Below are 24,693 nucleotides of genomic sequence, written 5' to 3'. Positions count from 1 at the left end.
CCACTTTACGGCCATTTCAGGTCTTGCAAAACTCTGCAGCCAGAGTCCTAACCAATTGTAAGAAACGAGAACATATTACACCAATTTTGATAAATCTACATTGGCTTCCTATCACAGAGAATATGGTACAAAACCTGTTGAATCCTTCATAAGGCAATCCATGGACAGAAAACAGATTGGTTGAACTTCTCAATCCGCTTACATACTCCACATAGGTCATTGAGATCTGCTAACAAAGGTTTACTACATGTCCCTTCAGTTAATACAGCACATTTTGGCCCTAGTTGCAGGACTGAGTCTCTGGAACACTATGCCTGTAGAGCTAAGACTAGAAACAGAGATAAAAATTTTTTTTAAAGACCTAAAGACTTGGCTCTTTGAGCTAGCCTACACCTTAGGAATGATCATTAACATCAGGAGTCCAGAAAATATATCCCCTCCTTTCTTGTGATGTCTATTTCCTTTTAAGCTATGCTATCTTATAGAAACATAGAAATTATGGCAGAAGAAGACCAATAGGCCCACCCAGTCTGCCCAGCAAGCTTTCACACTTATTTTCTCATACTTATCTGTTACTCCGACCACTGAGTTCAGGGCCTTTATTGGTAACTTTTTGATTCTAATTTCCTTCCACACCAATCATTGATGCAGAGAGTAGTGTTGGAGCTGTATCAAAGTGAAATATAAGGCTTAATGTTTGAGGGTAGTAACCGTCGTATCGAGCAAGTTACCCCGATGCTCAGATCAATGCCTTGTTAGATGTTAGCTGGATGTAAATCCGATTTCTTCATTCCCCTTGCCGTTGAAGCAGTGAGCTGCGCTAGATATGCATTCAAAGTGAAGTATGAGGCTTAATTTGTTAGGGGTAGTAACCGCCGCAATAAGCAAGCTACTTCCACGCTTATTTGTTTACCCAGACTGTGCAATTTAGTCCCTTGTTGTTGTCTGAATATAAATCCTCTTGTTTTTAGATTAAGAATGTACAATTGTATACCTAATGATGATTTCCTTGTTTTATATCATTGATGTAACTTTTTCTTTGTAAACCATTGTGATGTAAATACGAACGACAGTATATAAAATGTTTTAAATAAATAAAATAAATAAGGGCTATAGCATTAGCGGCCTATAAATACAAATAAATAAATAAATATAAATAATATACAATAAACCATATCCTGATCTTAATGAAGAATAGTTATTAAGAATGGTCCAAGTTGCCTAATGGTTAAATCTGCAGCAAGAATAAATTGCTTCCAATAGTCTCTTCAAGGTTATGAAGTCCCAACATGCTGCAACCAGTAGTTGAGGTTTATAATCTCCTAAGGCTGTGAACATCCCTATAGCAAATCTGTCCTTGTGACCCAACAAGTTGAGTTTTTATGATATCCAGAATACAAATGCATGGGAGAAAATAGTATGCATTGCAGATCCAGTACATGTACATTTCTCATAAATGTTCACTGTCAACTTGAAAACCTGAAAACCCAACTGGCAATGGGATCACCAAAACATGCTGCGCCAACATTAGGACTAGAATAATACAAATAGAGGTCAATATTCAGCCATGGGCTCTCTGGATAACTTAGGCCTAGATTTATCAAAAGGTTATAAATATAGCGAAAACAGCACATGTGATTAAAAAAAAGGGCATGGTTAGGCTAATTTCCTGTCTATCGCATCACATATGTAAGTAATACAAGGTGCATTGCATCAGCACATGGTGCATTATGTAAGTGCATGTCACATCATTTTATGCAGCTAGCATTGATTAGTGCATGGCGCATTATTTTTGTAGTTTATATATCCCAGCTTCCTACAGCTGCCTCTTTGAGGGTATGTCAGGCATGGGAAAAAGAGGAGAGAATTGATGAGTTGGATAGTGGGAGTACGTTGTCCGGTATTCTGTTATCATCTGTTTCCCTTTACCTTGGTTTTCTGTCTTCTTCGTTGAAGTGAAAGTTTTTGTTTGTTGGTCTAGTTTGTCTGTCTTTTTGTGAGGTCTTCCTGCAATTTATCACAATCTGCTTGTGATTTAACTACTCTGAACAATTTTGTATCATCTGCAAATTTGATTACCTCACGTCTTATTTATTTCCAGATCATTTATAAATATATTGAAAAGTACGGGTCCCAATACAGATCCCTGAGGCACTCCACTGCCCACTCCCTTTCACTGAGAAAATTGTCCATTTAATCCTACTCTCTGTTTCCTATTTTTTTAGCCAGTTTGTAATCCACGAAAGGAAATCGCCACCTATACCATGTGTGACATAGTGAGGGCAAAGGCGATTGGCACCATTTTGAGTATTGACATCTGACGGCCGGCATGCATGAGGTCACTCCCGGACCCCCGCTGGACTTTTGGAAAGTCTTGTGGGGGTCAGGAGGCCCCCCCAAGCTGGCCAAAAGTCCCTGTGGTCCAACGGGGGTCCCGGAGTGTCCTGCCGTCCGATGCCAGGACTCAAAATGGCGCCGATAGCCTTTGCCCATACTATGTCACAGGGGCTACCGGTGCCATTGGTCAGCCCCTGTCACATGGTAGGAGCACAAGATGGCACTGGTGACCATGTGACAGGGGCTGACCAATGGCACTGGTAGCCCCTGTGACAAAGGCTATCGGCGCCATGATGAAAAACCAGCACCGAGGGTGTGAGTGAGTTCCCGGACCCCCCGCTGGACCATCAGGGAGTTTTGGTAAGTCTTGGGGGGGTCAGGAGGGTGGGGGGTTGTAGTTAATTTTAATTTTAGCTGGGACAGGAATTTAACTCGCCGTAGTAACGTTTTGACAGATCGACAACTTATGGAATTCTCCATACTTCCGCATGAAACGGAATTGACCCCCTACGAATACGTATCACGAATGCAACGAAAACGTTTTGGCTGCACATCCCTAGAACTTTGTCAAATGCCTTCTGAAAATCCAAGTACACTACATCTACTATTTCACCTTTATCCACATGTTTATTAACTCCTTCAAAAAAGTGAAGCAGATTTGTGAGGCAAGATTTGCCTTGGGTAAAGCCATGCTGACTTTGTTCCATTAAACCAGGTCTTTCTATATGTTCTGTGATTTTGATGTTTAGAACACTTTCCACTATTTTTCCTGGCACTGAAGTCAGGCTAACCAGTCTGTAGTTTCCCAGATCACCCCTGGAGCCCTTTTTAAATATTGGGGTTACCTTAGCTATTCTCCAGTCTTTAGGTACAATGTATGATTTTAATGATAGGTTACAAATGTTTACTAATGGGTCTGAAATTTCATTTTTGAGTGCCTTCAGAACTCTGGGGTGTATTCCATCCGGTCCAGGTGATTTACTACTCTTCAGTTGGTCAATCAGGCCTACCACATCTTGTAGGTTCACCGTGATTTGGTTCAGTCCGTCTGAATCATTACTCATGAAAACCTTCTCCAGTATGGGTACCTCCCCAACATGCTCTTCAGTAAACACCGAAGCAAAGAAATCATTTAATCTTTTCTATATACTTGGGTTTCTAAAGTTTTATGGTTCCTGTCATCCCTCATGGTCTCAAATAACATATTTTCATGCTTGCTGACAATTTTTCACCCTTCATTCTAATTGTTTCCTTCCTTCCTTCCTTCCACTCTAATCCCACTCTTCATTTATCCCAGCCCTCCTCAGTGTCTGTCTTCTGCCCATCTATTTTTTCAACCCTTGTTCTATCAAACAATTTTGCATTGAGTATGAATGGAGTCCAGACCAGAAAAACAGTGTAATGTATTTTATATCTTGTATATGTAATTTTATATTGTAAACAGCTGTGGTATCATGTGAGTGGTGGTATAGAAGTATTCTGAATGAATAAATAAATAAAATAAAATCCCTCAATTTCTGCCCACCCTTATTTACAACACCCCTCTTCAGGCTCTTGCCCTTTCTTCATTCCTTTCCTTTTCTCCATTATTTCCCCTCTATCTCGTCATCCCTTTCACACCATCCTTCTCTCATGTATTCCCCTTCTCCTACTCACGCACCTTTCTCTGCCTGCCTCTCCTCACTTACTCTGATGTTACTTGCCCTCAGGGCAGTTTCCTATGAGCCACGTAGAAGTAACAGGGAGAGCTCTGGTTAGCACTACACAGCTTCTCCAGAGATGGGGCAAGAAAGTGATGGCCCAACTTGGGGAGGGGAGGCCATTTTTAAAAAGTAGTAACCCTGGCTTGATGGGAGGAGTTAAAAATATCAACAAAAAAGAATGACCCAATAGGGGAAGTTTAAAAAACATACAGTGGTAGGAAGGGGGTAGAGAAGTTTAAACAGTGATGGCCTGTCTCCTGTGGGTGAAGAGTGAAATGGCAGTAACCCAGCTGAAAAGATGTGTGGGGACATGTTAAAGAAAAAAAAGTATGTAGTCCCCAGCTTAAGGCTGATTTCCCATGATTATATGGCAAAGCGCAAATCATGCAGAAATCCCAGTTAACCAGGGTCCATGGCTATTAAAAAGATTTTATTTATTTATTTAGATCTAAACAGAAATGGTTTTCTCACTTTAAAATAATTTTATATACATGTTTTTATTATTCTTTTCATTGTGTCCTTATTTAAATTCTGGAATTCAGTATTCTTATTCTGGAAATTAATGTTGATCTCCAGCTGCACCTATAAAATTAGAACCTCATTGGGTCCCATTATTTATTTATAATATCTTGTGACTGCTTTATGATTTATTCTACTAGGTGCCAGAGATACCAGTCTATGAAATAGCACATTAATATGCCATTGACCATTAAATATTTATCGTCGCTGACCACTAAAACACTTTTATAGAAAAGGTGCATAGCCCGTTAGGGCTAATAACACGTACATCACTGGTATATTGAAATGTTAATGTTGTTCATCTTAATCAAAGCCAGTAAAATAGGATATAATTAATTTCAAAAGAGAAAAAGAGTACTAAATATTAAAATATTCATGGGGGCACTGCAGTTTTAACTTATGGGTTTCTTGCTAGCTGGAAGGGCTTTTAAAGGAATAGTACCACTTATAATTCACTACACTGAGGAATGCCTGTCTCCTAAAAGTTTTCTTAGCTTTGCTGCTTGCAACAGTCTTATGTTAGTTTTCATGGATAATAAAAATGTTTACTTTCCATGTTTTAATACAGCAAATTATTTACTGTTCAAATAGATTCAATAAATGCATTCCCTTCCTTTCTTTCTATGTTGTCTGCAGTCAATATCAAAGATGACATTGTGTTGCGCTTGGAGGTGGACCCTTGTCCTGGAGCACTGTAGAAAGCCTCCCTGGTCGGACCCAGGAAGCACCTGCCACCAGGTGGCAGAGCACAGGAGGAGACAGAGGCTAACTGGAGCTTCACCACTGGAAAGACTAGGTCCCCCCCGGGTGGAGCCCTTGGGGACCCGGGTTGCTTGGACTTAGGTGGGCCTCACAGGGTCTCCCAGATAGGAAGTATAAAAGTGTGCCCACCAGGATCCAGGGTGTGCAGTCGATGTCTTGACTGGAGGCCTGAGGGATCAAGGAAGGCCAGTACAGTGTCTGCAATGACAAGGCTAGGAGCAGAGCCAGAATCAAGAAGGCGTGGTCAAGGATAGCCAAGGTCGAGTTCAAAGTATCAGTCCGAGAGAGGTCAGCCAAAGCAGGGGTCAAGTTCCAAGGATCAGTCCGAGAGTAGTCAGCCAAAGCAGGGGTCAGGTTCCAGAGGTCAGACATGGTCAAAGAGGCAGGCAAAGGTCAGTATCCAGACAACGATCAGTGTGGTCAAGGAGACAGGCCAAGGTCAGTACCAGTCAGTCCAAGAGGTACTACCTGAGGGAACGCAGGAACGGACAGACGCTGGAACACGAGGCCACTGGAACACAAGGATGCTGGAACAAGGCTGGAACAGGCTGTGAGACATGGAGGCAAACTCAGTACACACACGGTGTCGACCTGATTGCCAAGGCAAGGAAGTGCAGGCAGACAATTCCTTTAGTAGGACGTTCAATCAGAGCGTGCCGCAGAGCTAGGACCCTCCCCTGGCCCTATAAATGATTGGGCAGTCCGCACGCACACACCTAGGGGCGGGGCCGATGCCACGGAGGATGCCGAGCCCCGTCCTGAGGCCTGGTGTGCTGAGGAAGGCCCGGCGACTGCTGCCGCGGGACGCCAAGGCCTGGAGGAGCTTGCAGCTGCTGCCGGAGAGGCCGACCCAGGACCTGCAGTGGAGTTGGAAAGGTGAGCAGGCCCGTGCACGGGCCAAGCGCGGACGGGGCGCGCAACACATGGTGGCTCTCTCTCGCTCTCTCTCCATATACATAAATATACATATTAAGAGATGTGGAAGATGTTGTGCCCTTGTCCAGCCCTCTAAATAAAACATTCAGAATGTCTGTCCTTGCATAGATGAATTTTGGAAGGGCAGCTGATCTTAGTCCTGAGCTACCAAATTTAATATGGGTTCAAGGCTATGACTTGTTTAAGTTTCTAGGACTGGGGAGGGGAAGGTTTGGGGAGAGGGGAGGAGGAAAGAGTGTTTTAGGGGGTGCATGTTTCCCTTGGTCTGCATGCACCTTTGAATCATGCAACAGAAGACGATCTGCTGGGCATTTCGGAGGAACATAAGAACATAAGGAATTGCCTTGCTGTGTCAGACCAAGGGTCTATCAAGCCCAGCATCCTGTTTCCAGCAGAGGCCAAACCAGGCCACAAGAACCTGGAGACCAAAGGAAGGGACATGCTGGTATGTGGCTAGAATGGCTATAAGAAAGGGGAGAAGAGGTATTCCACACTTCTTTTGACCTTCTGAGGGATGATCCCTCCTATTCACCCTTTCTATTGGCAATTTTGTTTTGTACTGTTCCTTTTATGTTTTTCATCTTATCACAGCTGGGGGGGGGGGGGGGGGGTAGCTACATTTGATTCTCGGTTGCAGTCTTCAAAGTGATTGGACTCAGTCACTAATGGCCATAGCTGTTCCCTCTCTATACAATTAGCAGTTTATATGTCTATATGTCGGTGGACCTGGGGCTAGCCTACCTTGCTAGGGTGTGGCAGATAGACTGCCAGTGCAGACATTGGGGTATATTGGTGGTGGTGGGGGGGGAATACAACAATCTGTTGCTGTAGTTGTTGTTACTCAGGTACTAATTATGTTAATCAAGCTGCAGTCTTTGATGTCCCAAGGTTTATCCATATTTTGTTGTAATTGTGTGTTGGTATTTGTATGTGTGTGGAGGGTGACAGATAGTTCTGGACACCCACGTTATTGCCTGACAGACACCAACTGCAACAGCGTAAATAGGCAAATGCAAAAAAAAAAAACCCACATTGCTGGAATAAATACTGGAGACAGTCCAGAAGTAAAATAAATTAGATTTTTCCAATGCAAAAAGAAACAAAGGACAACATATATGACCCAAAATAAAAACAGCATGCAAAATGTTATCAGCCAACCTTGCTCTGAATGATTGTACCAGTGGAGGGGAGCCACAGGGCGGACCCAAGACTTTGGATATAAGGAGTGCCCTTGGGTGGGGAATGGGGTGCAATGAGAGATTTATTTTATTTATTTATTTATTTATTTATTTATTTCTATACCGGCTTTCACGACCGAAGGTTGCATCAAGTCGGTTTACATTTAACAAGTCGTGTAATAAACATAGAACTAGGGTAATTGAACTGGTGCAGAAAATAATAGTTACAATGAACAAGGAAATTACCAACTGGGATAGGAGGAAAAAAGAGAAAAGGGACAGGAATATTTACATAGTAAAACGCATTTACAGTGAATATTTACATAGTATGCAATAAAGGATCTGTGGCAATTTGCCTATGTGGGTAGGGCATGGTTTCAGGAATGAGTTAAAGCTTCTTGGATATTTCTCAGATGGCCTTATAAGGAGGCTTGCACTGGAGGCCTTCATTGAGCATGAAGGGGGCAGGGTTTCTTTAGTTCAATTTTTTTAGATGGGAAATGACATATGAAACAGACGTACCCCTGGTGTTTTAGAACATAAGAACATGCCATACTGGGTCAGACCAAGGGTCCATCAAGCCCAGCATCCTGTTTCCAACAGTGGCCAATCCAGGCCATAAGAACCTGGCAAGTACCCAAAAACTAAGTCTATTCCATGTAACCATTGCTAATGGCAGTGGCTATTCTCTAAGTGAATTTAATAGCAGGTAATGGACTTCTCCTCCAAGAACTTATCCAATCCTTTTTTAAACAAAGCTATACTAACTGCACTAACCACATCATTTTTAAATGCCAACACTTCCATAACAGATATAGGATGATAGGAACATGGTTGGGAGGTTGCGGTATTGAAAACAGCCATTCCCTTTAAAGTCAAGGAAAAGGATGATAGAAAAAAGAGGGCAGATAAAGGAAACACAAGCTAGTGGCACCAAAGGCCCTGGCATAGCTAGGTTGATTCTAGCAGGATCCAACTCTCCCAAAACCAATTTACCCAGCTCCTCCCCTCTCTACCATCACAATACTGGCAGAGGGCCTTCAGTCTCCTTCCCTTGTGCCTGCTCAAATTAAAAGCAAAAGTGACTGACAGCGGTCCCTCCCACAGCTGCCTGAGTTAAATATTGCTGAAGAGCCCCCCTCTTGCTCCCTCACACCTGTTGGCCAAGTTAAAAAAGTAAATAAATAAATAAATAAATAAACAAACAAACATAAACTGCAGAATCCCATCCCAATATTCCGCCCTCAATCTCGTGGCTGACTCCCCCAACATACTGACCTCTCCCCCTCCCCCAAAAGCCATCCATTGCTGACCCAGGAGGAGGATAGAGGATTTCCTCCTTCCAGCTGTGCATCCAGCAGTATTGACACACACACACACACACACACACACACGTACACACACAGGGCAAAGGAGAGCCTGGGGTCAGCTAACATCAGTTTGTAAAATCACATCAGTGGGGCAGGAGTGAGTGGAGATTGCTCCTCCCCCTTTTGACCCCCAGGATAATGAAATATTTTGAATGGAGGCAGGGTTTGGCAGCTGGGCATGGGGCTAGTTACCAGGGACTGGGCTTAAGCATGGGAACACTTTTTAATATTTATGCGCTGGCTGGGTAGGAGGGAGGCCCAGCAATTTTACCTTGCCATCACAGGCCATCAAGGATTTTTGGTAGTGGGGGTGGGGTGAAGAGATCTTACAGCTCCTTTAACACGGTGCCTGGGAGCATTACTAGGCATCCACCTTAGCCTAACAATACTCTTAAAGGAGATTTGGCTGCATCTCTTGATGTGTTGCTAACTTTCCCAGATGCTGCACAGTAGGGATATGAATCGGTTTTCTAACGAATTGAAATATTGTACGATATTTCTAAATTCGTTAGAAATCGGTTAAAAGAAAGAAACGATCAATTTTACCCCCGATTTTTCGTAAAAGTCATTTTTCGGGTCAGTGCGCGCTATCTCATGTTAGCGCGCACTGACAAAAACCATTTATTTTTGTTATTTTTTTGCTGTTTTTGTCAGTGCGCGCTAACATGAGATAGCGCGCACTGACCCGAAAAATGATTTTTTACTAAAAACAAAACAAAACCGGGGAAACGCGGGAAAAGGATTTTGTTCTGCGGCCGCTTTCTTTTCTTTTCCCCGCGGCCAGACGATCCCGGAAGCGGGAACGATCAGGCACCTGATTCACATCCGTACTGCACAGTACACACTGTTCACATGGCAAAGAGCTGAATTGCAGGCATCCCAGCTCATCATGCTCAGTTGCCTAGGTTGACCCTGATTTGTTCTGGGAAATAAAATATGAAAGCTTGCACTATCACTAATTTCACACATTATTTCCAAGTAGCATGCGATAAACGCATTGGGGTAGATTTTCAAAAACCGCGAAAAGGTGTACTTTTGTTGGCGCTCCAGGCGCAAACAAAAGTACGCTGGATTTCAGTAGATACGCGCGTAGCCGCTGAAATCCGGGATCGGCGCGCGCAAGGCTATCGATTTCGTATAGCTGGCGCGCGCCGAGCCGCGCAGCCTACCCCCGTTCCCTCCGAGGCTGCTCCGAAATCGGAGCGGCCTCGGAGGGAACTTTCTTTTGCCCTCCCCTCACCTTCCCCTCCCTTCCCCTACCTAATCCACCCACCCGGCCCTGTCTAAACCCCCCCCCTTACCTTTGTTGGGGGATTTACGCCTCCCGGAGGGAGAAGTAAATCCCCGCGCGCCAGCGGGCCGCTAGCGCGCCAGGACGCGATCTGGGGGCGGGTCCGGAGGGCGCGGCCACGCCCCCGGGCCCGCCCCCGGAACGCTCCCGACACGCCCCGAAAACGCCGCGCGGTTCGGGCCCACCCCCGACACGCCCCCGACACGCCCCCTCCGAAAACCCCGGGACTTACGCGAGTCCTGGGGCTCTGCGCGCGCCGGTAAGCCTATGTAAAATAGGCTTACCGGCGCGCAGGGCCCTGCTCGCCTAAATCCTCCCGGATTTGGGCGGATTTAGGCAAGCAGGGCTCTTAAAATCTGCCCCATTATTACAGCTTAATAATAGGCACCTAAATTAGGTGCAGAGCCATTTTGTGAAAGGTGCCCTGTTTTACTCTTGGAAATACAGTAAGCACATCATGCTGTACCTTGACTTTTACATAGTTTAAGCTTTTTTTTCTTTTCAGATTCATACTGATATCTATCCACTATTGACTTATTGCTCCCGTCTTTAAGAATGGATTTTACATTTAAAACTTGGGGTGGGGGGGGGGGGGGTTGCTACTGAAAACACAAATGGTGTTTTATTAATTAATGTTGCTGTGGTTGAATAAGGACTAACAATTGTATGGAGCTGATTACTTCTAATAATATACTTTTAAATACTTTGTTACCTTTCACTGCTTATTTAAACTTACATTTTATTTTGTTGACTGTAATCAAGTGATATGTCTGTACCACAATAAACTGTAAATGCAAATTTCCTGGTTTACACCAATAATTTCTCTTTTCAGTTAAAATATGTTAACGAGAGAGAATGTGAGACGGTATAATCAAAGCAATGAGAGAAATTATGATTTCTTTCTTTTCAAGGTCCTTTCTCCACTCTTTCAAAAATACTAATTGCTGCTGACATTTTACAGATCTGTAGATCACAAGCATCCATCTTTTGTTTTCCCCTTAGGTTTCTCTATTAGAAGAAATGGGCTTCGGAGGCGTTCTTCTTTACGTTGATCCTTGTGACTTGCCAAAGATCTCCGAGGCCGCCAACAAATCATTTTTAGTGACCTTAAATAGCGGAGGAGATCCAGCTACACCTGGATATTCCAGTATCGGTAAGCCGTTGGTGCTCAGGCATCCTTAATCATTTCCAAATACTGGACTCAGCATTTTGAAACGATTGCATGATATTTTATATCTAAAGTCCCTTAATAACCCCCTGAAAGCTCGTATGAAAGCTAACCTATCATCACATAAATGGTCCGTTTAGGCAAGGATGTCAATTTCCTTTTACTCATTTTGGTTTATTATATAAAAGTGAAACAGGTTTTTTTTTAACTGTTAGCACTATTACTGCGGAAAATCAAGAGTCACTTCAGAAAAGTGTATTGATGTAATATAGTCATAATTTTTATTTTTATAATTATTACTTTAATCAGATCTCACTGCTTTTTGACATTTTTTGCTAGAACAAGTCAATTGAGAAAGAGAATGTATTAAATTAAAATAATTTATCAGTTGGAAGACTTGAATCCATAGTTGTAGTCAATCCCTTTCTAGAAAATCTATGGGCATGCATGGCAGTGGGATTGGAAAACATATTTCTGTGATATCTGAGATTTCAAGGGGTTACTGTAACTGCTTGTCTGATATTGCAGCAGAAAGAGGCATATACATGTGAATTCCATGACTTTCGGCTATCTTGGTTCTTTCATTAAAAAAAAAAAAAAAAAAAAGGTTGATTTGTGTGCCCTATTGTACAAGTGTTATTTGAGTAAAAGCTCTCTTTCCTTCCATTAGATACACACAGACACAGTAACTTGACTGTTATGATATTAGCAACATACACGAGTAGATGGATCGGTTGTAAACAAGATTTTATTGAAGCTTGCCCGACTCTGGCCGAGTGCATGCATTTGCCAGCATGTGCACATGGATGTGGCGATTTTATAACATATGCACGTGTTGTAAAATTGGCTATGCGCACAATTTTATATTGCTGCACACATCTGCAAGATTATCTTTAGAAATTACATTGGGATATATGCTAAAAAAGATTTTGTGACGATGAGGCTTGTAAAGCAGTTTGTCATGGCTAGGTCTGGACAGGGCTGGTTCTTCTATTAGGCAAATTAGGCAGTTGTCTAGAGGACCAAAATTTGGTGGGTGGCAAAATCCCACCAGTACAAGGCTCAGCGAGGTGCTATGCCAGAGTCAATACCACCAAAGAAGGGGGCGCTATGCTGGATCCATTGGCCCTGGTAGGATGAGGCCTGTGCTGGAGCTGCCACCGATAGATAAGTTCAGAGGTGAATACATGACAGAATGTTTGCCTAGGTGCCAAATACCCTTGCACTAGCCCTGGGTCTAGAGGGCTTTAAAATGGTTATATAATTGAAGGTGTTCAGTCCTCGTTATTATTATAATTCAGTTGATGTAAGGTTGCTTACAGAAGTTACAAATTGTTCAGAACTTTGCTGCTTAAGTATCAGAGGCAGAAGGCAGTGGAAGCATACTACCATGTTATTGAGGGCATTGCATTGGTTACCTAAAATATCTGGGACCAGTTTACTTAGGGAATAGCCACTGCTATTAATTGCATCAGTAGCATGGGATCTTCTTAGTGTTTGGGTAATTGCCAGGTTCTTGTGGCCTGGTTTGGCCTCTGTTGGAAACAGGATGCTGGGCTTGATGGAACCTTGGTCTGACCCAGCATGGCAATTTCTTATGTTCTTAGGAAGCATTTCAAGCATTGAGGAATTTAGGTCCTTCATTTGACAAAGAATATAAGTTGGTATACTCTTGCTGGGGAAATGAGAGAGACAAAATAGTCAGTTTCCCCTTGCAGTGTTTACTGTATTTTTATACATTTGTACTTTTGATATATTTTATAGAGATGTGCTTCTTTTAAAGATATCAGTTTGGGCTTCGTATCAGGTGCTCCGCGGAAAATTTTATTTTCCCACAGTTCGTTTTTTTTTTTATGAAGTGCACTAATGGGCCTTACTGCGCACTAACAACCAGTTAGTACGCATTATCACAGCATTAGTGCACAGTATACCGAACGAGATAGTGCATACTAGCTAGATGTTAATGCGCATTAAGGCCCATTAGTGCACACTAACAGGTTAGTTAGTGCACCCTAATAGAATTTGCAGCGTACTAAGTATCTAGTAGTGCGATGTAACAAATGTTAGTGTGCACTAAAAAAAATGCAACTTAAAAATTAAAAAGTATCAATTCAGAGGAGTTAGTTAGAAAAACAGTCGCACTAATTGGTATTACTGCACACTAAGAGATATGCAGTACGCAGTAACTGCGTTAGTGCGCACTAACACGAAATATGAATTTTGCAGAAATTTTGGCAAAAATTGCTTCATATATCAGCGCTACTGAACCATGACGATTTAGACAATATCGTTTACATTGTCTAATTCATTAAAAACGAATGCACAACCCTAATATTTTAAAATGTATATTGTATTTCTGGTGGGTTGTATTAAGGATGATTTGATATTGTACTATTTTAATGTTTGGTGAACCACTTTGGATTTCAACTATGTCTAAAAAAAAAACAAACATTAGTAAAGAAATATAAATCACTCCTGCTTAACCTCTCTGCTCTAGCCATGGAAAACAGTGGTTTCTACTCCAAAGGATTTTTCAGGATGCAAGAACAAAAGCTGGATGCTTTACATGTATGGCACCTTATTTTTGGAATCTTTTGCTTTTGGATCTTAAGGAAATTGATGGGTATATGCCATTTTGCAGTACATTAAAAACTTGTCAGTTGTCAGGGATGGACGTTTAGGCATTAGGAAAGGGGGTATAGGATTTTGGAATTGAATGATAGATTTAGAGTTTGGAAAATATAAATTGGGTGGTGAAGGTATGGATTGCTTTTTTTTATTTATTTGTAGTTGTATGTAACCCTCCTAACAGGGTACATAAAATGATGGGAGGAATTTCCTGTTTCTGGAAAGGCCTTTCTCCAATCTTTATTTATCGGGTTTACCATCTTGGTCATGCAGATGGTGAAGTGGACCCAAATAGAGACAGTTCGAAAAACATTTAGCTATTCTACTGACTGGAAGGAAAGGACAGCCTTCTCCTCCCCTCCATGAACTCTGGTGTCTGCTAAGCAGACACCACTTTCAAAATATCAAACCTTAGAACTTTATTTCTGAGTAATCCAACCAGAAACTATATATACATTAGCATCGGGAAAAAATAATCAATACTGAATAGTCAGAATTCAATGGATACAACAGTCAGGATTAACACCAGACCTCAGAAACATAAGATTTATATTCCACAAAGTACATTTTTTTCCTTCTTCCATCTTCAGGTTGTGTAGGGCACGAAGTGGGACAGGGTGGTCCGTGACCAGCCCACGTTGGCTATGTAGGGCACCCTGAGGGGCAGTGCCCATTTAAGTTGAGTATTCTGAGTCCCTCTAAGTCTCTTAAAATCAAACTTGGGGAGGGGGTCCTTTGAGGAGGGGGTGCTGTTACGATTTTGACCATGGCTATGCCGCGAGCAGCCTCTCACCTCTAGCCAGCCGACCTAACTGGCCCAACATTGTCCTCTTCCCTTCGCTGTCTGGAGACCGCTCACGTTCCGCTCCTGCACAGCGGCCTTGCCGCCGTGCCTCCCTGTGACCCGGAGGTCGCTGCTGCTCATCGCCGCTGCTCATCACCGCTGTCACAGCCTGGAACCACCACCGACATCTCTCCTCCATCCTGCGGCCAGAAGGTCGCAGACGTCATTTCCTTGTGGCCTGGAGGCCACCCTGAAGTCTTCTGTCTTCACGGCAGGAGCCGCTGACATCCTATTCGCAGCCCAGAGGATGTTGACTCCATGGTTTCTTAACAGCATGGAGAAGCTCTCACCAGGACCCTCCTGCGGCAGGAGCTGCCAACCAGCTTCCTCTTCTGCAGTTGGGAGACCGCCTTGGAGCACCTCTTCACAACCCGGAGCCCTCCAATGCCTCGGGCCTACTCCTTCTTCACAGCATGGCTGCTGTCCCTGGTCCTGCCTCCTTAGGCATGGGGCCATGCCTCTCCTCAAGATTTAAAGGGCCAGTCCTCCTGGCTCCTCCTCATGATGTTATCCTGGGTGTTCCTCTTCTGCCCTACAAAAGGACAGCCTTCAGTTCCTCTTCGCCTTCGCAAGGAATCAATCATGGATCCTCCTTTCCAGCTCTTTGGTCCAGGAGTCTCTGATGATGTCATCCTCTGCTTCTTCAAGGCACTCTGTTCTTTGTGGGAGTTCACTTGTCTTCCTCTGTGGTTCCTGATCCTTGTCTTCATCTTTGTTCCATGTCCTCGTCTCTCGTCGGGTCTGTGTTCCTGTCCATTGATGTGTTCATCTGATGTCTTCATCCACAGATGTCTCCATCTTCAGATGACCTTCCTTCCAGATGTCTTGTCTTCCCTGATGTCCAGCTCAGATGCCCTGTTCACAGAAGTCTTTCTATGAAGTAGTCCTTGCCAGTAGATGTCAGATGTCCTGTCTGTGGGGCCTTTGTGATGCTCTTGGTTGAGCGTCCGGCAGGTCCGAAGTCTGGAAGGCCTGGCGTTCGGATGTCTTATTTTCCTGTGCCTCCTCCTTGCTCTTGATTGAGTGTCTTTGGGGGTCCGAAGTCCTGATGTCCCTGCCTTGGATACCCGAGTTGGATCTGCTTTCAGATGTCCTCAAGGTCCTTGTCTCCAGATGACCATGCTGTCCCATCTACTGATGTTCTGCCTTTCATCTTCTGTCCATTCTTCAAGAGTTCTTGTCTTGCCTCAGTTCTGCCTTAGCCTTGTCTTGACCTTGATGTAGTCCTGCCTGAACCTTGACGTAGCCATGTCTGATCCTTGGTATTACCATGACTGGACTTTTGACGTAGCCATGTCTGAACTCTGACATACCCTTGCCTGACCTTGATGTAACCATGACCCAGCCTTGCATTCTTATCTGATGTTTCATCCGACTTTGTCTCCAAGTGCCATGCAAGAGCAGAAAATGAGTGGTCTCTGGACCGTGATTGGAAGAGGATGACGTCGGGACAGCTAGGCCGGCTGGATGGAGGTGAGAGGCTATGTAACGGCTCAAATACATGATGACCCTCAAATTCCATTTTATGATATGGAAAGTTACTCCAGATTATCATTGAACAGGATTTAAAATGCTTGGGTATGTCCAAATATGGTAGAATCCCAATGTACTTACATATACTTAGCGGAAGTCAAAACCTTTAATATGTTTCAACAAACAAAGAGTAGCAAATCACCTGGACCAGATGGTATGCATCCCAGGGTTCTGAAGGAACTAATAAATGAAATTTCAGATCTATTAGTTGCAATTTGTATCCTATCATTAAAATCATCCATTGTACCTGAAGTCTAGAGGGTGGGCAATGCTACCCCTATATTTAAAAAGAAATCCAGGGGTGATCTGTGAAAATATATACCAGTGAGTCTGATGTCAGTGCCAGGAAAAATAGTGGAAACTATTCTATAGATCAAAATCACAGAGAATATAGAAAGAGATGGTTTAATGGAAAAAAATCAACATGGATTTACCCAAGGCAAGTCTTGCCTCACAATCTGCTTCATTTTTTTGAAGGGGTTAATAAACATGTGGATAAAGGTGAACCGGTAGATGCAGTATATTTGGATTTTCAGAAGGCATTTGACAAAGCCCCTCATGAGAGGCTTCTAAGAAAACTAAAAAGGCATGAGATAGGAGGCGAGTCCTTTCATGGATTATAAACTAGTTAAAAGACAGGAAACAGAGAGTAGGATTAAATGGTCAATTTTCTCAGTTGAAAAGGGTAAACAGTGGAGTGCCTCAGGGATCTGTACATAGACCAGTGCTTTTCAATATATTTATAAATGATCTTGAAAGGAATATGACGAGTGAGGTTTGTTGTGGTTCCCGGCCGCACTCACCCGCAGCCAGGACCCCCTACCTTGCGCGGGCTGCCAGCACGGGGACGCGATCAAGGCAGCCTGCAGCCCACGAGCCTCGGCAGCATGGCTTCTGGACGTCAGGGAGCAGCGTCGGGGAAGACGCGGCAAACCCAGCCTCTTAAAGGGGCAGCCGCGCGAAGACCAGGCCGGCCCCGGAAGATGATGTCATCAGCCAGGGAGATTTAAACTCCCTCAGAGGCAGAGTGGATGCCTTTGCAACAGGTTCCTGCGGATGTGGTGTTTCCCTGGTTCTTCGTTTTTGGCTGATTCGGATTGGATACGGGACTGAGTTTGTTTGCCGCCTGCCTTGACCCTTGCCTGGATACTGGACTGAGTTTGTTTGCTGCCTGCCTTGACCCTTGCCTGGATATTGGACCATTTGTTGCCACCTGCCTTGACCCTTGCCTGGATACTGGACTGAGTTTGTTTGCTGCCTGCCTTGACCCTTGCCTGGATATTGGACCATTTGTTGCCACCAGCCTCGACCCTTGCCTGGATTGGGACTGTGTACTCGAAGGACGCCTTGAGGTCAGCTGCAGTACTCCACCTGCCGGTGTCGAGTGGCCTGGTTCCCCAGGTGGGTGTCATCTCTCGTACCAGTCTAAGGGTCCACTGTCATAACAAGGTTATCAGATTTGCAGATGATACAAAATTATTCAGAGTAGTTAAATCACATGTGGATTGTGATAAATTTTTGGAAGGCCTTGTGAGACTGGAAGATTGGTCATCCAAATGGCAGATGAAATTTAATGTGGAGAAGTGCAAGGTGTTGCATGCAAAAGTTACACGATGTTAGGTTCCATATTAGGAGCTACCACCCAGGAAAAAGATCTAGGCATTATATTGGATATTACATTGAAATCGTCAGCTCGGTGTGCTCCAGGGAGGGAATGGAGAATAAAATGGAAAATGTCATAATGCCTCTGTATCGCTCTATGGTGAGATCACACCTTGAAAACTGTGTACAGTTCTGGTCACCACATCTCAAAAAAGATATAGTTGCACTGGAAAAGGTACAGAGAAGGGCAACCAAAATGATAAAGTGGATGGAACAGCTCCCCTATGAGGAAAGGCTAAAGAGGTTAGGGCTGTTCAGCTTGAAGAAGATATGGCTGAGGGGGAATATGATAGAGGTCTTTAAAATCATGAGAGGTCTAGAACGGGTAAATGTGAATCTGTTATTTACTCTTTTGAATTATAGAAGGATTAGGGTGCACTCCATGAAGTTAGAAAGTAGCACATTTAAAATTAATCAGAGAAAATTCTTTTTCATGGGTAGTTTCTTCTACAAAATGGCTTTTGAAATTACTCTATGTGGTTTAGTGTATAAGCTCTGGAATTTGTTGCCAGAGGATGTGGTTAGTACAGTTATTGTAGCTGGGTTCAAAAAAGGTTTGGATAAGTTCTTGGAGGAGAAGTCCATTAACTGCTATTTATCAAGTTTACTTAGGGAAAAGCCACTGCTATTAATTGCATCAGTAGCATGGGATCTTCTTAGTGTTTGGGTAATTGCCAGGTTCTTGTGGCCTGGTTTGGCCTCTGTTGGAAACAGGATGCTGGGCTTGATGGACCCTTGGTCTGACCCAGCATGGCAATTTCTTATGTTCTTATGTTCTGTATGGTTTTATCACACACTATAATATGTTAGCACATGCTAAAATTAAAAACAAAATTAATTGAAATTGTAATTTTCCTTTCATTTCATTTTCAAAATGACACACTAAATGAAACAACAAATGTCATTGATGATTCTGTAATAAATTGAAAAAGACAATATGATAATTACTATACTAATTATACCAACCCACAATGCAATTCATCAAATTTTTATTCACTAATCCAACAACAGATTATCATTAATTGATGTTATGTAGAGGGCACTCAATAAAACAAAATTGCAGTATGTAAATCACTCTGTGACTCAAAGTTTATGAAAGATTCAATGTTATATTTTAAAACAGTTTAAGGCATATTATAAAGTATCCTCAGTTAGCTCCTATATCAGACCTACTCCCATTATTTCACTTTGATGGCTGAATTAAAAAGATGTGAATCACATATATTTAACTTTAGGCTTTAGTACCACTGAGACAAACCCTACATGAACTGTGTTTTGATAAATAATTTTCACCAGATGGCATCTATGGGGTGAATTTTCAGAGTTTTACACATAAAATTAGTATATATACAATAAGCAGGCTGTACTAGCGTGATCATATTTTATAAACATTGAAAAAATGCTGTACTTTGTTTCACACACACACACATGTACATGAGAAATAATGGAAGTTCTTGGGGCATGCTGTAGACAATTGGACCAAGATGAGGTTGATGCCACCTGCAGAATGAGGTTCTCCTGTAGGTCCTCATCATTGGCAGGTGATACTAGTTGATGCGGAGACCCAACAGGACCTTCAACAATACAAGCCCTCTTTTCCCACAGGTTGGGTACCGGGGCCGGCTAGACTTAGGCGTAGGTCTCGAATCCAAGGATGATGGCAGACAAAGCAGAATCCTGAAGATGGGCTGATCGGGGCAGGCAGCAAACAGACAAGTCCAAGAGGAGGCCAAAGGTCAGATATGGCAGCTAAGAGAGCGGCGTCCAGGAAACAGGCAGATGGGCAGGGCAGGCAGCAGACAAACCAGTCAGAAGAATGTATCGAGATCAAGCCAGAAAATCAGTCCAAGGAACAGGAGGAGCAGGAACACAGGGTTGGGAGCAGGAATGTGAAGCCAGGATTGGGAATACAGTACAGGATCAGAAACATGGTGCGACTCGCTACTCAAGGAGTTCGACCTGTTGCTGAGGTAAGGTAGAAGGCAGGGACTAGCCTTAAATAGTCCCTGGTTGATGAGGTCTTCAGCAAGGGCCGCGGGGCTTCAGGCCCAGTTTCCCTTGCCACTGGTCCTTTAAGAAGCCAAGCTGTCCCGCATGCGTGCACCTCGAGAGGAGCCAAAAGGAGAGAAGAGCAGAGCTGCCCACTCCAGCAGGGATAGGCGAGGATGACTGGCACACGGGGCGCCCCGATGCGAGGACTCCCGCACAATGCCCAAGAGTGCCGCACGGGCCCATAGCCGACCAGTACCCCTGGCATGCACAGGGGCGCAGTGCACACCCTGCTGACCTGGGGTCAACACATTCTGGGATGGGACCAACAATTATATGCATAACTTGATGTTTTATAAAATACCTATGTGCATACATTTGGCAACTTATTCATGTAATTTTATATCTGCTAATTATCTTGCAAAATTGATATCAAACTTGTTTATTGTGTGCTGTTGGCTGGATGGAAGACCTGGGTTAACTGGATGCAGTTCAGGCTGAAGAACCAGGAGGCTTTTCATGGCCTGGAAAAGGACTGGATGAATTGGTAGAGGAACTGTAAAACTGGTAATTTCAATTATATGCCCATGTTTTAAAATATACCAACTTCAGTGTATAAATTGGGTTTTACGAAAGCAAGTCCTACTTACTTTCAATGTGTTCTTGTGTTACTTCTATGTGTTCTTGTATAAGTACACATATGCACACGTATGTTGAGGGGTAGACATATGCTTATTTTATGTTATGATTAGGTTATAAAATACTGTCATTGATCTCCTTGCAGCCATATATACATATATGCAGTAAATGGAGTTGTTTGAAAGTTATCTTCTATGAGAACATTCTGTCCACTCACCAGCATAGACCAAGTTGGATAGGGAATAGCATGTTTGTGTAGTCTGCCTCTAGTGAAGAGAATGATAGATTAAGTTATTCACTTTAATGACATATATAATCTAATGTTATCAATTAATAAAGCTGCAGCCCAGAAATGTATTCCAATACACCTGCCTACAGGCTCTTTCTCATTGGCTTATTACTTTCTTGGGGGAAGGGGGGGGGAACTTAGAAGTTGAGGAGAAAGACCACCGATTGTTGAGACAGTGTGCCATTGTTGAGTTGTCTCCAGGTGTTGAGATAGGAGACCACAACAGTGGCCACGTGACAGAGACAGCCATGTGACTGAAAGTGAAAGTAACTTTGTGGGTAGAAGCCTAGAATCCTTTGGGGAGGCAAGAATGAGCAGGGGATAAAGCTCAAGAAATGCAGCTCTCTGTCTCTTACCCACCTTGCACTGAAGTTAGGTTAGATTGTTGCAGCTTTAAGAAGGTTAAGTGGAAAAAGAGAAACTCATCCCAGGATGGCCAGGAAGGAGCATAAAGGTGGAATGGATACTTAGAGATGTGAGGTGATACTGCACTTCAGTTCAGGCTTCATTTTCGGCCTGCCGTGGGAAATTTAATTTTTCCCACGGTTTGGGCTTTTTTTTCAGGGGACACCGATTTTTGGGTTAGTGCGCACTAACAGGAGTTAGTGCGTGCTAACTCACATTAGCTCACACTAACATTTTAAAGTTAGCGCGCACTAACTCCCGTTAGTGTGCACTAAACCAAAAAATGAATTTTTCCAAAATTTCAGAAAAATTGCATTTGTTTTTTGGGTCCTCCGAACCTAGATGAATTAGACAATTTCATTGAAATTGTCTATTGTCCAAAATGAATGCACAACCCTACTTAGTATATATAGCAAGTGCTAGGGGTGGCAAGTTACTGCTCAGGCATGCTGCAGGATCTATCTGGTAGGCAGTATGCTGCTTGCATATTATGCAGCTGGATCTGTCTGGCAGGCTATGATAAGCAGTAGGCTTCAATTGGCCGATTCTGTCTGGCAGAACACAGATTCATTGCACCAGCTGGATCTGTCTGGCAGGCAGGTACTGGGTATTTGACAGTTGGATAATATTGACTTGTTCTATATCAGCCAAACCTGGGATAGGTAGAGTGGAATGTCAGATTTTCACTTCTCTGATATATGTAAGCTTCTAAAGTTATTAAAATTAATAAAGCTGCTGCCAAGACATTTATCGCTCTATGCCTCATAATAACATAGTGAATGATGGCAGATAAAGACCAAAATGGTCCTTCTAGTCTACCCAGCAAGTTGTTTTTTCAATAGTTATTTTTTTTAAGGGTAGAAACAACTGCCACTCTGCAGGATACCTCCAAGTCTTAAGGGTAGTAGCAGTTACCGCTCCATGAAGAGTGGTGGATGCATGGCATGCCCTTCTGGAAGAGGTGGTGAAGACAAGAAACATGATGGAATTCAAAAGGGGATGTGACAAACACAGAGGTTTCCTGCTGACTAGAGAATGCAAATGAACAACTGGTATAACTTTACTATTACACCTAAAGTTTGCATTTCTGCTTGCGGGTAGCCTTCTCAGAGCAGCTGCTACTACCCTTAACAGAAGGCTTGGAGGTAGCCATCTTGTAGCCTCTGGCCTACTTGAATTTGGTTTATTATTCTCTGTGCAGTGTTTCTCAACCCTCTCCTTGAAGCACACCTAGCCAGTCAGGTTTTCAGGATTGTTACAATGAATATGCATGAGATAGATTTGCATACCCTGGGTCTCCAATGTATGCAAATATGAATATTCATTAGCGATATCCTGAAAACCTGACTGCTTAGGTGTGTTTACAAGAGAGGGTTGGGAAACACTGCTCTAGGGGAAGGGAGAAACGATTAAGGGTCAGAGAAAGAGGCCACTATTGGACAATCACTGTTAAGTACAGTCTTGGTTACATTTAAGGTAATTTAGACCTTTATTCTCATGTTTTTACTATTTATTTTATTATGTTTATCAATATATTTGTATTGCTTTAATTGTTTTGAACTATGTATTTCCTTGAGCAACTTGATTAAAAAGTTAATCTACAAATCTAATAAAATAAAATAATACATAAATAAATGTCCCTTAAATTTGTCCTGGAAGGGCCACCTCTAGAGGTGAGAGGATAATTTGGTTTCAATGTGGGTTCAATATTAGCTTCTATGAGACTGCCAATACATGTAAGAAATTGAATGTCATTATTATAGGATGTAGATAATGAATGGATACATGTACACTGAGGATGAGAAGTATCTAATTTCACAAAAGCCACTAAATAGTTTTGATCATTGCTTAGTTCATCTAGGTTTGAACCAGTGACCTAGAGATGACAGAAACTGTGATCTTGTGCCAAGCCACTAAATCAACCAAGCCCTCTAACAGCATTTGTCATTAGCAACCAACAGTAAGTTAAAGTAGTCCAATTTGCCACTAAAGCAGTTAAAATAAAAGTCAAGTCCCCAGGAGAGAGAGCATGAGAAGCAAATTAGTAGTAAATCAAGTTTAGAATATGTAACCCCTGGGCTGGATGGATCCTTTTTCTGGCACCCAGGGGCACATAGAAAAAAAATGGGGATATATATTTTCTGCCTAAACTCCTTTACTGTCTCCCAGACTCTTCTTCACCCCACAAATAACTTAAAATCTGAGGATTCCAGTTTGGGAAAGAACAATGCTTTTTGTTGCACAAGCCCTTCTCCATCCTCAGATCATAGCACTGATAATTATCTCTGTCCTTATATCAAATAAACATGCTGAGAAGAATGGTAGTTTCCAACTTCTTTACTGGTAGTTGATTAGATGACTTATTTACAGCTTCAATTTGCTTCTCAGACAAAGTCAATAAATAATAAGGCAGCAGAAAGAGTAATAAACTTGTGACTCCACGTCTTGAGCAAAGTCTCTACTTTTCTTTGGAAGCACTTTATTCACACTGAATTCCATCTTCCCAATTACTCAAATTCTCCATTAGGCTGAAATTAGTTCAAGCCTCCTTTATCCTTAGATTTAATGCCCAGCTCTTCCAACTTGAAGATAGTAAGAATCCAGTCCCAATATATTATCAGAACGTAGTTCTAGGTTTAATGCATTTCCTAAAGCTTCTTGAATCCTTGTAACTCCTTAGGCAGTGCCTGGTGGACATGTTACTCTTTCTTGAGGTTTGCTTAATATAGCAGCAACAAAGCTCTTGTCTTGTTACCTTTACTTTGTATCCTCTATTTCCTTCCCTTTGATTTGCCAGGATCCTTTCTTCCAGATGAATTTCTCTACATTTCTGGTTCTTTCAGAATGAAAGACACCACTCTCCTAATGGTTCGGTTACTGAGCCCTGGGTACAAAAAGCCATCAGCTTCCAGTGAAACAAAATTAGTCTTTGAACCCAAAAAGGGGAAAAAATCAAGTAATAAGCAGGAAGGGTGGAATAAAACTTCCTTGCCTCAAAACAGAGGAGATAGTGTAAAAAAAACCCCAGTTAATTCAAAGTTGAAACTCCTCTGCATCAGGTCACTGTCAGGTCTATTCTCTGAAGGAGAGATAGCATTCTTCATGAATTCCTTACCCAAAATCAGTGCTTGAATACAGGGATGTCCCAATCCACTGCAACAAGGGGGACTGGCTCTCACGTGGAATTCTCCAAAAATTTGGATTTAAAGAGTCAAAAGCAAGCATAAAGGCCAGTAGACAGGACAATGGGAGACTGACTGCTAATTACAGAGGAATGGAAAAGGGAGTTCCTGCTCCAATAAAATCCAAACTAAAATCCACGAGGATAGATGGTGCTGTGGATGATAAAACCGTCAGATCACACCATCTGCAGCTCCCACATGGGGGAGTAAAGCTAAACCTCTAATGATTTCTACACAGAACCTCCCCATTCAAATGGT

The 24,693-nt window shown here is 42.8% G+C and overlaps 1 protein-coding gene across 1 annotated transcript in view; it reads left to right on the top strand.

Moving 5' to 3' along the window:
* NAALADL2 (N-acetylated alpha-linked acidic dipeptidase like 2) overlaps positions 1 to 24,693 on the top strand; it is a 1,070,337-nt gene that overhangs the window by 677,429 nt on the left and 368,215 nt on the right. The window contains exon 5 of the mRNA XM_029617369.1: positions 11,099 to 11,249. Coding sequence (XP_029473229.1) covers positions 11,099 to 11,249 — 151 coding nt within the window. The remainder of the gene's footprint in view (positions 1 to 11,098; positions 11,250 to 24,693) is intronic.

This window comes from Rhinatrema bivittatum, chromosome 9 (assembly GCF_901001135.1).
Source record: "Rhinatrema bivittatum chromosome 9, aRhiBiv1.1, whole genome shotgun sequence".
NCBI classification, from domain to species: Eukaryota; Metazoa; Chordata; class Amphibia; order Gymnophiona; family Rhinatrematidae; genus Rhinatrema; species Rhinatrema bivittatum.
This window is presented reverse-complemented; position numbering and strand designations above follow the sequence as displayed.